This window comes from Podarcis muralis, chromosome 1 (genome assembly GCF_964188315.1).
Source record: "Podarcis muralis chromosome 1, rPodMur119.hap1.1, whole genome shotgun sequence".
Taxonomy (NCBI): domain Eukaryota; kingdom Metazoa; phylum Chordata; class Lepidosauria; order Squamata; family Lacertidae; genus Podarcis; species Podarcis muralis.
The window spans coordinates 48,304,461-48,319,015 of record NC_135655.1 but is presented as its reverse complement, the minus strand read 5'-3'; the positions used below and the strand labels follow the sequence as shown (position 1 = coordinate 48,319,015).

Below are 14,555 nucleotides of genomic sequence, written 5' to 3'. Positions count from 1 at the left end.
GTCTCCAGGAAGGTGCATCAAAGGCCACACACCTCCCTGTAACAGTGTTCATCCCTCTATAAACTACTGACCAGACATGGACCTATATTTAAGGCTATTGTAGCTTGTAGCCAGTTGCTCCATGATCTGTCCTTGGTCCTGATGACTTGCTCTTGGGATAGTAACTGACTCATACCCGCTTCCCACTAAATGAGAACCTCCTTGTTCCATTTTAGACTGGCAGTATGTTCTGCTGCTCTGCCTGTCCTCTGAGTGGCATCTCCCTGCAGGCCTTGCCCTTAAACAGGAGAACAAGCAGACACCTCCCCATATTTTCACAGAATTGATTCAGGAGCACAGCCACCACAGCATTGCCCTGTGTTTACATTGCATTTGTTATAACAACTACAGTGCACATATGCTCATCCTACCCAGCTACAAAGAGCTGCAAGCTCTTTTGATTATGAAGGGAAACAAGCATCTAGATTGCACAAACAGCAGATGAGGTTGAAAATCTGGTCCTGGACTGTACCGTTGCAGGCAGGCACTCATATGACCAAATGTTCTTTTGTTTATTTTTATTTTTTTAAGTCCTTGAAATAGAAAGGTAAATGTCAGTGAGAAGTCTAGGTTAGATTCAATGACATCTAGTTTTCTTTGTGCAAGGTTTCTGTGTGACTGCAAAACCACTCTACTGTCAACACATAAGTGATTAGAATATGAAATGCATATAATCATTCCTTTTAAGCAAAGACCTACCACTTGGTCCATGATACTTAGCTAAGAAAAAGATTGGAGATTAGAACTCTTCTTTATGACATGTTGATGTGACATGGCACTGGGGATGCTTTCTATCTCTAATTTCAAGTAGCTGGAACAGAGAGATTACAGTGGTCAATTTCTAGTTCAGACTGGTCAGTCACCTACAAAACAGAACACAGCAGCTGCTAATCAACAACTGCAAACTCATTTACACATAATTTCATATTGGAGTAACTGGGCAACATTTTTCAGAACTTGAATAGCTGGGTTTTAGTTGCAGCAAAGGGTATAGCACAAGAGTGTCAGTTCAGCAAAACAGATGGCCTGGAGTGAAGGTAATATTTCCTTTAAACAGCCAAATACTTTTCTAAGAGTAAATTACTTGGAGTGCAGGCACCCATGGAAGTCTCTACCCAAATCCTACTGAAACAACTTGAATGAAGGAACTGAGGGGGTGCTTATCAAATGTGCAGATGATGCCATACTGGGAGGGGTACCTAATGCAGCAGAAGCCAGAATTGGGATTCAAGATAACCTTAACAGATTGGAGAACTGAGCCCAACCTAACAAAATGCATTTCAGTAAGGGCAAATATAAGGTTCTGCACTTAGGCAGGGAGAACCAGCTGCACTAATATAAGATGGGGAACACCTGCCTTGCCAGAAGTATATGTGAAAATGATCTATGGATCTTTGTAGACTACAAGCTTAACGGGAGTCAACAGTGTGATACTGCAACAAAAAAGGCTAATGCTATTCTAGGCTGCATCAACAGAAATCATGGGAAGTAATAGTACCTCTCTATTCTGCCTTAATCAGATCACACCTGGAGTACTGTGTCCAGTTCTGGGTACTACAGTTTAAGGAGGACATGGGCAACCTGGAACATGTGCAGAGGACGGCAGCCAAGATGATCAAGGGTCTGGCAGAGACTAGGGCGCTGCGGGACTTGACATCTTTCCGCAGGGCCTGCAAGACGGAGCTGTTCTGCCAGGCCTTTGGTCGGGGTTCACTCTGACTCCCTCTCCCCTTTCATAAGAAACCGAAACGTGCCGAAATGAAGGGGGCAAAACTGAGAAGAGCCATAACTGAGAAGATCCATTTTGGCCTCGGTCAGGGCACGTATTACCAAAGATGACCAAAGCCCATGGGTGTAGCCAAGGGAGGGGGCAAAGGGGGCAGCTGCCCCCATAATCAATAAAAATCTAAAATCAATACAAATCTGAGTTTCTGTTCCCCCCTAACAAAAGCCTGCCCTCCCCCAACAAAAATCCTGGTTATGTCCATGCCAAATTCCTCCCTCTCCAGTAGCCATAGATAGCCTTCTCCCCCAGGACTCCTAGCAGCAGGTGGGGAGGTACCAGGTAATGCATGTATTCATCCCATACATCCCTGGGTCACTATGAGAATAGGATAGATGGCAGGCAGCTCCGGGGCATGTTGGCAAAGGGAGGATTCGTCTCCCTTCCCGCATCGTCTCCAGTCACCACGCCGGATCTGGCGCACCGCAAGCCTTGGCAAGGTTGACTCCTAGGCGGGTCACTTCCAGGCCCATCCTCTGGCCTCGGGACTCCCGGGGATTCTGGGCTTCTTGCCGGTTGCCGGACGGAAGGAACGCGCCGCCTGCAAATCTGCCGGGTAAATTATTCAAAGCAAGCGGATGTAGCTGACAAAGGACCCGAAGGAGAAGAAGTAACCCTTCGCGGGCTGCGCCTCGCCAAGCCAATCCGGGCAGCGGCGGCGAAGGAGTGGGCCGGAGCGGCGGGGGCGCTTTCGGGCGGCGGAAGAGAGCCGGGCCCCGCCCGCGAAGGAGCCCCGGCGGCGGAGGCGCCCGGCCGCCTTCCCTCCCCCCGCGCCGCGCTCCTTCCTCTTGCGGGCGTGGCGGCGGAAGGGTTAAGCGAGGGGCGGGGGCAGGAGAGGGAGCATGTGCAGTCGGGCCCCGCAGCCGCGCTATGGGTCCCTCTTCGCTGGCACACTGGGTCTGCAGCTGCCGCGGCGGCGGCGGTACAAGCAGCCGGCGCAGCCGGAGGAAGAGGAGGAAGAGCAGCCGGCGCCGCGACGCTTCCATGGAGGCGAGCGCGGAGAGGCGGAGCTGAGCCCAGCCCAGCCGCGTCCCGGATCGCCGCCAAGCACCTGCGCCGGGGCCTCCTCGCCCACCTCCCTCCCCGCCGCCCGGGTAGGTGCATCCGCAGAGGCCTCTTCCTCCTCTTCCCGCGACAGGGGCGCGCCGAGGTGGCGGGGCGGCCGAGGGAGGAGATCCCACCGCCCGCCCTCCCGCCCGCCTCGGGGTTTCCGAGGGAACTCCGTCTCCGGGGAGTCCCTCGCGGAAGGAGGCAGCGCAGACGGGCGGGAGGCGCTGCTGGGCGGGCGCTGCTTGGTGCCGCAAGAGCCGCATCCTGGCCGGCTTCTCTCACGCGCCGGGTCCGGCTGCCGGAGCGCTCGGCCGGCCCCGGACACCTTCCTGCCTCGGCCGGGGATGCTGCCCGCCCGGGGAAGGATGCGCAGCAGCCCGAAAGCGGGGTGGCCTGGGGGGCTAGTCGGGATTGGCTCCGGGGCTGCGCTGGGCGCGCTTTCGGCTCGCAGGGGATCCCGAGTCCCGAGCGCGTCTTCCGCAGTCCCGGAAGGGACGGGGTGGGGGAAGGGAGGTGTCTCCCTGCTTAGAGCCATCTAGGCTGGGTTGAAAAGCAGCTCTTCTCCAGTCCGGGGCATTATTGAGCTTCCCTAACTTGGCGTTGCATTTCTTGCTCTCCTCTTCGCTCTCCGTCCTCCCTCAGCAGTCGGGTCGCCTTGGTCGCGAGCGGCACTTAAGCAAAGTGCTACAGTTCTTGTTCATTACTCGGGCATCCCCCCACCCCCAATCGCGATTCTCCAGCGAACGACCGGGCTATATATTTTCTTCCCGACAGCTGTCCAGCTGTCCAGCTGTGATCTTTTCTGTAGTCCTCCTCTTGCCGTCTAACTACTATTCTTTATCGGTTTTCATTTGCAAAACGCTGTAAGCCTTTCCTTATGCTCACCATCCCGACTCTATGAAGTGAGCGGCTGTACCATTAGCCCCATTTTACAGATGTGAAAACTGAGGCTGAAAGAAGAAATAGAGCCCTTGCCAAGGCCAACCAGTGATAGATAGCAGTGGGTTTGGGACCAAATGATCTCCCAGATCCAAGCCTCACCTGGCTCTCAGTGATGTTTATTCCCTCCTAGCCTCACTATATTCTTACCATCTCCTCAGCCTGCTTTTTGCTTCTGATAACTAGGCTGGCTTGGTTGCCTTTGGAAACCTTCACCACAATCCACTTGTTGGCCTCTGAAGTGCCATACCAAGTCACATGTTTGTTTTCCCCAGTTACAAACTGAATGTAGTGATTTCTCTGGAGTTTGTCATAGTTCTTTACTTTCTGGCTGTAGTTAAGGGCATCTACTGTATCCGTGGTAGACCTGTCTTCTAGGTGCCACTACCAGGGTATTTAGCTAACACACCTCTCTAGGTAGTAGAGTGCTTCCTACTCAGCCAGAGACTGACTGCATAGGGCTGGAGAACAGGAATTAACTACCGTTGGTGTGTGATATCTGAAACATTAGGTCTTGCTCATAAAACACATGTACATCACTTGATTTCTTTGCACTGGATCACTGTACAGCTGATGACTTGGACTCTACCCCATGAAAGGTGGTAACCTCATACATTTGTTAAGATGCCACAAGGCTCACTGAGGGTTTTGATGCAACAGACTCAGGGCACAATCCTAAGATTAGATCTGGGATCTAGTTGAGCTGAGCTAGGATCTCAGCTGGGAACTAGGTGGCTGAGCTAAACTGGGTGGATCTTTAAGATGCCATTATCCCTTAAAAAAGGGACATTCCTAGGCAGAGCCACAGCTCTGCCTAGGAATGTCCCTTTTTAAAGGGATAATGGCATCTTAAAGATCCACCCAGTTTAGCTCAGCCACCTAGTTCCCAGCTGAGAGGGGGGGGGGGGACAGGACCTAGGCTGGATCCTAAGTTTATTCAGCTCAGTCATATTACTTGATGTGTGTTAAGCCAGCAATAATGGTGCTGGAACTCAAACTCTATTTCAAAGGGCTTGTTTCCCCTTCTTCCAGGCTTAGGCTGGCTCAGTCATCAACATCCCAGCTGCTGAATGGAGTTTGGATCTGGGATATTTTACAACAGCTTAATTTAAATTGGCATAATTTATGTGGTTTCCCATATTTAGGACTGCTCCCTTACACACTTACTCTAGTGGAAATTGTATTTTGAGATAATAAAAAGGGATAGAAACCTGCCTGTGGTGATTTCTATATTTGTGATGAAACACAGTGGAAGTCATCAAAGGGGTGAGCATGTTTGTATTAAGCCCAGCTACTTGAAATAGTAATATCGCATACATTGTTCTCCCATCCCACCCAAATTTAGGATGCTTTTCCACATGAAACTGGTTCAGTTGATTTGACTAATTTAAATCAATTCAGGATAAACAAAAGGATATACAGGAAAGGTACATGGTTTGCTTGCTCCTCACTTAATTATCTCTAAAGAGGGAAAAGTACATCATCTCTCTTGTATCCATAGCTAAATATGTACCAGTTGTCAACAAATGGGTATACCGTTCTGTGCTGCTCTGAAACCAACTATATTGTGTTGCCAGGAATAGCCAGTGTTTTAAAAATAGTACCTATAATCTCTAGCATTCTGAGGACAAAAAGAGAACCTTGGGAAAACTCATGTATGGCTGACTGCCGGACTGTCATTTGAATGGAGGTGAATTTGCTAACATGAACAGCTGTTGGTATTATTGAATTCTTGTGAACAATCAGCTTGACAAATGTCAGATAGCAGTAGATTTTCTCAGTACGGAAAAATTATAGTTAGATGGATGTGTACTCAATAAGTTAGATCTGACCTACATAAATATAATCAACAATGCAAATTAACTGTGTGAGTGTATGTGTATATGTGATATATATATATATATATCACACGCACGCGCACACACACACTCACACACACATTGCATAATTTATTCTGCTTCTATTAGTTGTGAAAAGTTGTAGGAACTATGCAAGGCACTTAAGCAGAAACCTCCTGACCTCAGGAAATTCATTTTAGACCTCCATTGCATCTGAGATTTTTATTAGGCATTCCCCACACATCTTTAAGCCTATTTTTTATCCCCATAAGGTCTAGAAACTTGCTTTTAGAAAAGATGACTCATGTGTGCAAACATAATGTCACTGGGGGGAAAAATAGGATTGCCCATGAACTGAGATATGATCCATGCATAGCACTTCTGGGCATTTCTGACAATTAGGAAGACTTAATCTCATTAATCTGTTTATTAGCAGCTAGTCTGACCATCTCCAAGGATTTGGAAAAATATGAACTCTCTATATATTTTTCAATGGTACAAAGAACGTGGAGGTCAGGTTTCACGGGCAAACATAAACAGCAATTTCATGTACTGTATGGTGTGACAGAGAAGGATCACTTTATTGAACACTGGCTCCCATTCATATCACGTGCTAACAGGAATCCAGCTGGGCAGCTTTGCGATGAGTCTTCTACCATATTGTGCAAGGATCTGCTTTCTCCATAATGCTCAAGTTCTTCAACTAATGACTAAACTTTTATGTATGACTCTACATCCTTTCCGTGTGCGGCTCTGGCTCGCCAGAGCAGCGATGTCACGCTGGTCACGTGACCCGGAAGTGTCTCTGGACAGCGCTGACCCCCGGCCTCTTGAGTGAGATGGGTGCACAACCCCAGAGTCTGGCAAGACTGGCCCTTACAGGCAGGGGTACCTTTACCTTTACCTTTACATCCTTTTAGAGGGGGGAAGTGTACTGCTTTGGTATGGTGGTGGTTTGGTCTGTTTGAACATCAACAGTTTTTTCTTGGAATTTGTAGCTCTTAAAATATTGATGCAATATGTGGATAGATAGATAGATAGATAGATAGATAGATAGATAGATAGATAGCAAAGCTGATTTGGGGGGATGCTAAATTTTGTGGCCATTACCAAATTGTATGATTCTGCCCACCCATGTTTATCTTCTCTGTTATTTTAAATAGAACCTGGAGAGAACTAGGGAAGTGGCTTGTCGGGGCTTCCTATACCTCCCTGCTGGTGGGGAAACAGAGGTCCTTCAGGCCTCTGCTCCTCCCTTTCCTTCTCCAGCAAGCCAGTCCTTCTCCACCCTCTTCCCCTGCTGTAGACTGTTTAAGCTCAAGAGCTCCAAGAGCCCTTTATTAGGTCTTGGTGGTAGCAGTGCTCACCCATTTCTGAGCTGAGCTGTCTGAGTGGCAGCAGCCCTGGTGCCTGTGGGGGAAGGTTGACACATTTTGTTAGAAGCCAGTCTGCCCAAAGTGATCCCCTGCAGATCTTCTCACATACAGTACTATAATAAACAATTTGTTTCTAGACGAAAGGTTCTGCAAATTTTGCTGGAGAACCTACTGTGTGCTGGTTAGATCTTGAGAAGTTTCACTTCCTCCTCACTCTCCATCTAAAAAGAGGAAGCCCTTTTGAAGTGATAAAACATTTGTATTTTCCCCCATATTTGGACCCTAATGTCAATGGGTTTTTATGGACCGCAGGAGTAGCTAACATTGATGGCGTTGCTGTTTATGGTCCATAATACAAGCATTATTCAAAACATATTCCTTGTGGGAATAAAGTTGAGAAACATAGGAAATGGTAAAATTGACAACCCATATATAGATCTGAGTCTACAGTGACTGAACCAAGTGTATAGTGCCAAGCTGGGGCATGATCCAGCCAAAGCTAAGCATTCTTAAGTCCCATTGATTTCAGTGCCTGTTCTTAGCTTAATTTCGACTGCAGCACACTTTAAACCAGCTTCTATGACCAGGTTTAAAATGCTGGATTATAACTCGGTGGATGCATTCTGGGTTAGGGGTTGAAGCCTGAGCATAAGACTATTTTTTTAAAACTAAGAATAGTATTTACTCGGAAGAAACTTGGTTTCAGTGCAACTTGCTTTCCTAGGATTAGCTCTTCAGGTGTAATAAGTTTTCTAGGTCCCAGCTTTCAGAACTTGAGATTCACGTTCTGGACATGGATGGTGTTGGTTATTTTGAACGGCATGTCAAGAGATTTATTTTTATTTTTTGTAGATTGACAAGAAATGGCAGCAATAAGCTGCAAAGCCAGTAGCAAAAACCAAGCTATCCTGAAAACTGTATTAAATGGCAGTATGTAAATACTCATAACCAATCAATCATTGGTTATATAAATAAAATGCAAAGATTCAAGGAGCAAAGATCTGTGTTCTCCCCTGATGCCAGCTATTTTTGGGGGGGTGGGGCATCAGGAGTGAGCAGCTTTTGTTCCTGTTTATTATGATGGGGGGGGGGTCACCCTTCCTTCTGAAACATAAGCAAAAATCTCCACTTAGTGAAAGGAAACAGCTTTCAGGAATGCAGTATTTATGTGATAATCCGCCACTGAACTGGTAACCTACAAAGGGAACCATTTTTATTAACGGGCATTTCTGTGGTACTCAGCATTGGTAGTGTGTGTGTGTGTTTAGGTTATTAACTTGCAATTTTTCATTTCACAGTTGCTATACAAAAGAGTCTAATTTCTATCTTCATACCAACTTTCCCATTATTAACCGTTCCTAAGTGCTGCTCGTAGAAATGAATAAAAAGCAAAGAAGATGAATTAAAATACTGCGTAGGTGAGAGTAAATTCTTACACCACTGCCAGGGACAGTATACTACAAGACTGTGCCGTAGTTTCAGAAAATTCATTTCAAACGTACTGCTGTGACATCTCATTGAGTCAGTGTAGATGTACCAGCCATGATATCTTTGCCTTCTGTCTTCACCACCACCTTCCATCTCCTGCTGGCCTTAATCACAATTAAATATGACATCGTCAATGACATTAACCACGGTTGAGACTAACTAACCAGGCTCCCTTTTAACCAGGGATTTGAATAGTGACTAGTCGATGATCATCCAGTGAACTACATGGTTAAGCACAGATTGAAACCTTGATCTCCCTGACCCACTGCATTGCACCACAACCTGCTCATCATTTCTGTATACTATGCCATAGCCTCTGGTTTTGATCCAGTAAGGGTTTTGAACCGATAAACTGGCAGTCTGCTAAATATCCCTTCCCCCAAAATGATATCAATTAGAGCAGATTAATTATAATACTAAGATTCTAGGCTAAATCTCAGAATAAAACTTTGACCTATTTTATTAACAAATAACAATAGTCACATCAGCTGTGTTTAGCAGCGGAGCATGGAAAGCAAATTTCCTATATCTCATCTAAAGAAGTATTTGTGGGGAAAGTACATTGTTTCCCCAGAGATTTTGAATAGCCTCTGGCTAGCTCTTTCTAACAGCAGATGGAGTCTTAAACTTGTGTCCAGAAAGTACTACTTCAGATTGCAGGTGACACGCAAACATATGATGCAATACACTCTGGCTATTCATTCACCCATTCATTTTTTAAAAATTGCATATCACACCCTATTTGAAACAAAACAGAAAACTAATGAAACCTTAACTACAGAAGAATTCATTTATTCATACATACATAGGAGAAAATTAATTAATTAATTAATTGTCCTCCTCTTTCCGTCAAAGTGGTATGCATGGTTTTTTTCCTCCCTATTTCCCCGCTCACAACAACCCTGTGAGATAAGCGAAGCTGAGAGACTGCGACTGGCTCAAGGTTACCCAGTGAGCTTCATTGCTGAACAAGGATTTGAACTCTGGCCTCCCAGGTCATAGTCCAACACTCTAACCTCTGCACCACACTGGGTCTCACAGTGGCCACCTGTTTGGACACTCCTTAAGAGCGGAAGGGGGAGATGCTTGTGCCTTGTCCCCAGGTGTCACAGAGACACAGCCGTGCACCTTCACCCGCACATAAGCGCCTGCTGCCCTTGGAGGTCATGAGTGGGGTGGCGCATTTGCACACAACGTTTTAAATCATCATCCTATAAAGATGCAGAGAAGTAGAAAACATAACGCAACCGTCACAAAATAGAATGAGGCTCAGGTTAAATGTTCAAAAGTCTAACCTGGGAAAGTAAAGTAACTCTTCATCTAGCACCTTAACTACAGTGGTGCCTCGCAAGACGAAATTAATTCGTTCCGCAAGTTTATTCTTCTTGCGAGTTTTTCGTCTTGCGAAGCACGGTTTCCCATAGGAATGCATTGAAAATCAATTAATGCGTTCCTAGGGAAACCGCTTGCTAGGCTGGCGGTGCGGAGAAGGGCTTTTCTCCCCACCGCAAGCCTTCAGGACAGGTACGGGAACAGAGGGGAAGGCGCGCAGCGCTTTCCCTCTGTTCCCGGGGCTTGCGTGGGAGGAGGGTTTTTCCTCCCCACCGCCAACATTCAGAACAGCATTCTGAATGTTGGCGGTGGGAAGGAAAACCCTCCTCTCACCCCAATTCTTCAGGAAAGCCATCCGAAGCCGGGCGGCGGGAGAAGGTGTCCCCGCCCCCCCGCCCGGCATCGGAGCTTCGTTCCGATGGCGGGTGGCGGGAGAATGCGTCCCCGCCCCCCCGCCCGGCATCGGAGCTTCGTTCCGATGGCGGGTGGCGGGAGAACGCATCCCCGCCCCCCCGCCCGGCATCGGAGCTTCGTTCCAATGGCGGGCGGCGGGAGAACGCGTTCCCGCCCCCCCGCCCGGCATCGGAGCTTCGTTCCGATGGCGGGCGGCGGGAGGAGGTGTCCCCGCCCCCCCCGCCCGGCATCGGAGCTTCGTTCCGATGGCGGGCGGCGGGAGAACGCGTCCCCGCCCCCCCGCCCGGCATCGGAGCTTTGTTCCGATGGCGGGCGGCGGGAGAACGCGTCCCCGCCCCCCGCCCGGCATCGGAGCTTCGTTCCGATGGTGGGCGGCGGGAGGAGGTCCGAGGACAGTGGGGAAGACACGCTGCGCTTCCCCGCTGTCCCGGAGATTTCCCTATGGGCTTTCGTCTTGCGAAGCAAGCCCATAGGGAAAATCGTCTTGCGAAGCAACTCGCAAACGGAAAACCCTTTCGTCTAGCGGGTTTTCCGTCTTGCGAGGCGTTCGTCTTGCGGGGTACCACTGTACAGTACATGAGGAGGTGCAAGTGAGTTTCCCAGAGGAGAGCATTTGATATAATCAAGAGGGCCCTGTCTTTGGTGATCATGTGCCTAAGTCCAGAAGGGAGCAGGCATTCAGAGAAAGGGCTCTGAAGACCGTAATGCACAAGCAGAAACTTGTGGGGAAGGAGGATCCTTTAGGTACCCAGAAAGCAAGCTATACAGTGGTACCACAGGTTAAGAACCTAATTCGTTCTGGAGGTCCGTTCTTAATCTGAAACTGTTCTTAACCTGAAACACCACTTTAGCTAATGGGGCCTCCTACTGCCGCCGCGTGCTTTCTGTTCTTATCCTGAAGCAAAGTTCTTAACCCGAGGTACTATTTCTGGGTTAGCAGAGTCTGTAACCTGAAGCTTCTGTAACCTGAAGTGTATGTAACCTGAGGTACCACTGTATAGGGCTTTAAATATAACACCAGCATTTCAAATTTTATTGGGAATAGATTGACCCACCAGCAGGGTGAGGCAACCACCTCAGGCACTTGATTGTGGAATTCATGAAACGGCAAGTTTTTAGTTATTTGATCTTTCTTTCTTTCTTTCTTTCTTTCTTTCTTTCTTTCTTTCTTTCTTTCTTTCTTTCTGCTGCCAGGGAGGAGGAGAACTGTTGGTGAGGTCTTCTGCCTCATGTATCAATAACATGGTTGGCCTGAGGCACTGTATGGTGGGTTGGGGGAACTGTTTACTGTTTCACATCATACAGCAAAATGCCCTGGGCTGGCACTTGCTAGCAGTGAAATTGTTTCGGAGCTGGGCAGATATGTTCTAGGAGTGCTCCCAGTAGCAATCTTGCACCTGTGTTCTGGAATAATAGAAGCTTCTGGGAAGTCTCCAGAGTCAAACCATGTAATGCATTGCAGTAATCTAACCCAAAGATTGCACCATCTTTCACATATAGAAGTACTTGATATGATGACTTCACATTGAAGCAGCATTGAATTTTGTATTTTGGTTCATAAAGCAGGGATCACCTTGCCTTGCCTTGCCTTGCTGCAAAGTGCCATCAAGAAACACTATATACCCATTAATGGTAAAATGTGTTTGTTGGGTTTTTAAAAAAAATAGCCTTGGTGGCAAGTGCTCCACACTGAGAGATGTATTTCTCTTAGTGTTGTATAATATGGCCTTACCTTTTCAATTCAGCTTCTCATGCAAAATTCAGGCATCTGTTGCTTTTCCTGCCACTAGCAGTTTCCTTTCTGAGAGCACTGCAGCCAAAACATGCCACTGAGCACCTGAGTTTCCAGAAGACATTAAGATACAGGATCCCAGAAGGTTCTTGGGTCCTTGTAGAAGGCTGCAGTAGTCATTGTTCAAAAGTTTTTGTTTCAAACCTAGCAACTTGGGAGGGTATCATAATGAGGAAAGAATAAACCCAAAATATTACAATTCTTACCCATTCTAGTATAATTCCCTGCTCTCTTCTTTAAAAGAGCACTTATTTCCCTTTGTTGGAAGGGAAATATTTGGAAATTAAATAGCTATGTGTTAACTCTGGCAGCAGCTGGGAAAGAAAGCCGAGATCTAGTGATATTCTGGCTCATTAGTAAAAGTTACTGTTGTATGTGTTAATTAAGGATAATGATGCCACACTGAGCTTTGTTCAGAGTGCTTACTCCTTTGCCAATGACAAGAGTACCAATCTGTGTCAAAAAGCAGAGACCAGCCTCAAGGGCATCTGAAGTGGACAATGCATAATATTTTTCACATTGAGTACTCACTTGTAACAGTTTTAGAATAAAGTTGCTTGTGCAAGAACTCAAATAGATTTATGTTAGTAGGGAAGCAAGAAAGGAACTATGTCATCCTGTGTTCTGACCCCTGCTGTTGAATTAATTAATCTAGTGCAGTAGTTTGGGCAACCTCTCCTAATAAATCCTCTCCCTACGCAATCTTCAAGCTCTATATAAAAGATGGATTAGTGCATAAAGAGGATCTCATCCGCTAAGCGCCTTCGCTATCATGTGCTGTCTTCCCTGTGTCGCCTAAGGTTGAGAACTGATGCTCATTAGTTTAGACTTAAGCGATGGGTCTTGAACTAGAATTCAACTCTCACTGCGGCTTGTCCTGTTTCAGGCCAGCACCTTTGACAGGAACCACGTCTTCTGTAAATTCCTCCAGCACAGGCATCCCCAAACTCGGCCCTCCGGATGTTTTGGGACTACAATTCCCATCACCCCTCACTACTGGTCCTGTTAGCTAGGGATGATTGCCCATAAGCAGTCATCGCAGTGCAGTCTAGCTTGGCTGCTGTTTGTGATGGATTGACCTCTTTTTAACAATGAAGATCTTCAGAGCTGATGGTACCAAGAACATCTGTATGGTGCCTGGGCAGGAAGCGCTTCAAGGCCTTTCACTGCTACTGAACCAAATGGAAGATGGGATTACTAATTTGCTATTTGAGCAACCAAGGAAAAGAACTGTATACATGTCTGGGATGGGGATAAGTAATGAATTAAGTGAGTGAATAGAAATGCTGACAATATTTTTGAAAAAGCCTGCTGCACATGAACCTACTGATGCATAATTTAAAGTGCTTTTCATCTAGATGTCATACCCTTGTTGGTCCAACATCCTTGCATCTCTTTTTACAAACTTTATATTTATATATAAACATTTTTTTGAGGCCCGTCTGAAAAGTGATGAATAGAACTACTTCACATAATAAACACATGACCACAACTGAGCAGTAATTGTTTTTCTAAATATATAATTAAAACTTTATGCCAATTTTTCAAGTCACTTTGCTGGTAAAATAAAAGTAAAATAAAAGAAATATTATACATTTACCTAGGAGTAGGCCCCATTGAACTCAGTAGGACTAATTTTTTTTATCAGACATGTATAGGATTGTGCTGTAAGGCTACAGTTACATACCTGGGAGAAAACATTATTGAACTCAGAGGGACTTCCCTCTGAGTAAACATTCCTAATAGGATAGCACCGTAAGTTACTCATTCCTGAAAAAAAATAGTAGAAGAGTGGAAAAACTAGGAGTATTGCTGAAGCGTTTAATAACCCACTGTCCTCCACAGAGTATGTAACAGTTGGAAAATGTTAATCTGCTAGGTTGCTAAGCAACTGTGTCCTGACCTCAATCCCTATTGGATCAAGGGGAGTTTACTGATGAATTATATTTTTACTCTAATTTAAACCTTGATAGAGCTGATGTAGGTGGGGTTTTAACAAAATGGTCTTTTTCCTGGTTCATTGGAGTCTTAAGGTGTACCATTTATCATTTGGTGTGCTTGCAAAAGCATGCTAATAATACATTTCAATAATGAGAATTCAAGCTTTAACGGAATATCGTGTTGCACAAATTCAGTTTTTATAGGATGTTGTGTCAGTGTTAGTAACCCAAAATTAACCTCAGATGTATTACTGCTAGGCTAAAGGTCAAACGGATAAAGAGCCAAAATGTGAAATGATGTCACAGGAATGAGAGCTGTCAGAATCTCTCAAGTATCACTTTTAAGATACATCCCACATTGCAGGTTTTTTAAAAATCAAGCAATAAAACATACCCATACAAGGAATACAGAATTTAGCAGTTGTACAGAAAAAAAATGATTGTAGTATTAGACGTTCCAAGAAAAGCAGTCAAATGAAAGTGTATCTCCATACAGTTCCACAAATTGATGGAAGGTGAAAACCATGTTCAACTGTCTTAACAAAGTCCATAGAAGGATACCAT

The 14,555-nt window shown here is 46.0% G+C and overlaps 1 protein-coding gene across 8 annotated transcripts in view; it reads left to right on the top strand.

Moving 5' to 3' along the window:
- Window positions 1–1,340: 1,340 nt before the first annotated feature.
- Window positions 1,341–14,555, top strand: part of TMEM229B (transmembrane protein 229B) — a 41,662-nt gene continuing 28,447 nt past the window's right edge. For 4 of the 8 annotated variants that reach the window (XR_013392725.1, XM_028725570.2, XM_028725579.2 and 1 more), the window contains exon 1: window positions 2,778–2,916. Coding sequence is in view for 1 of the 8 variants with exons in the window: in XM_028725563.2 (XP_028581396.2) it covers window positions 2,665–2,916 (252 nt within the window). In the remaining 7 variants the exon portion in view is untranslated. Of the gene's footprint in view, window positions 2,917–14,555 lie in introns of all 8 variants that reach the window. The other 4 variants (XR_013392727.1, XM_028725563.2, XM_028725577.2 and 1 more) reach the window with 4 other exon arrangements.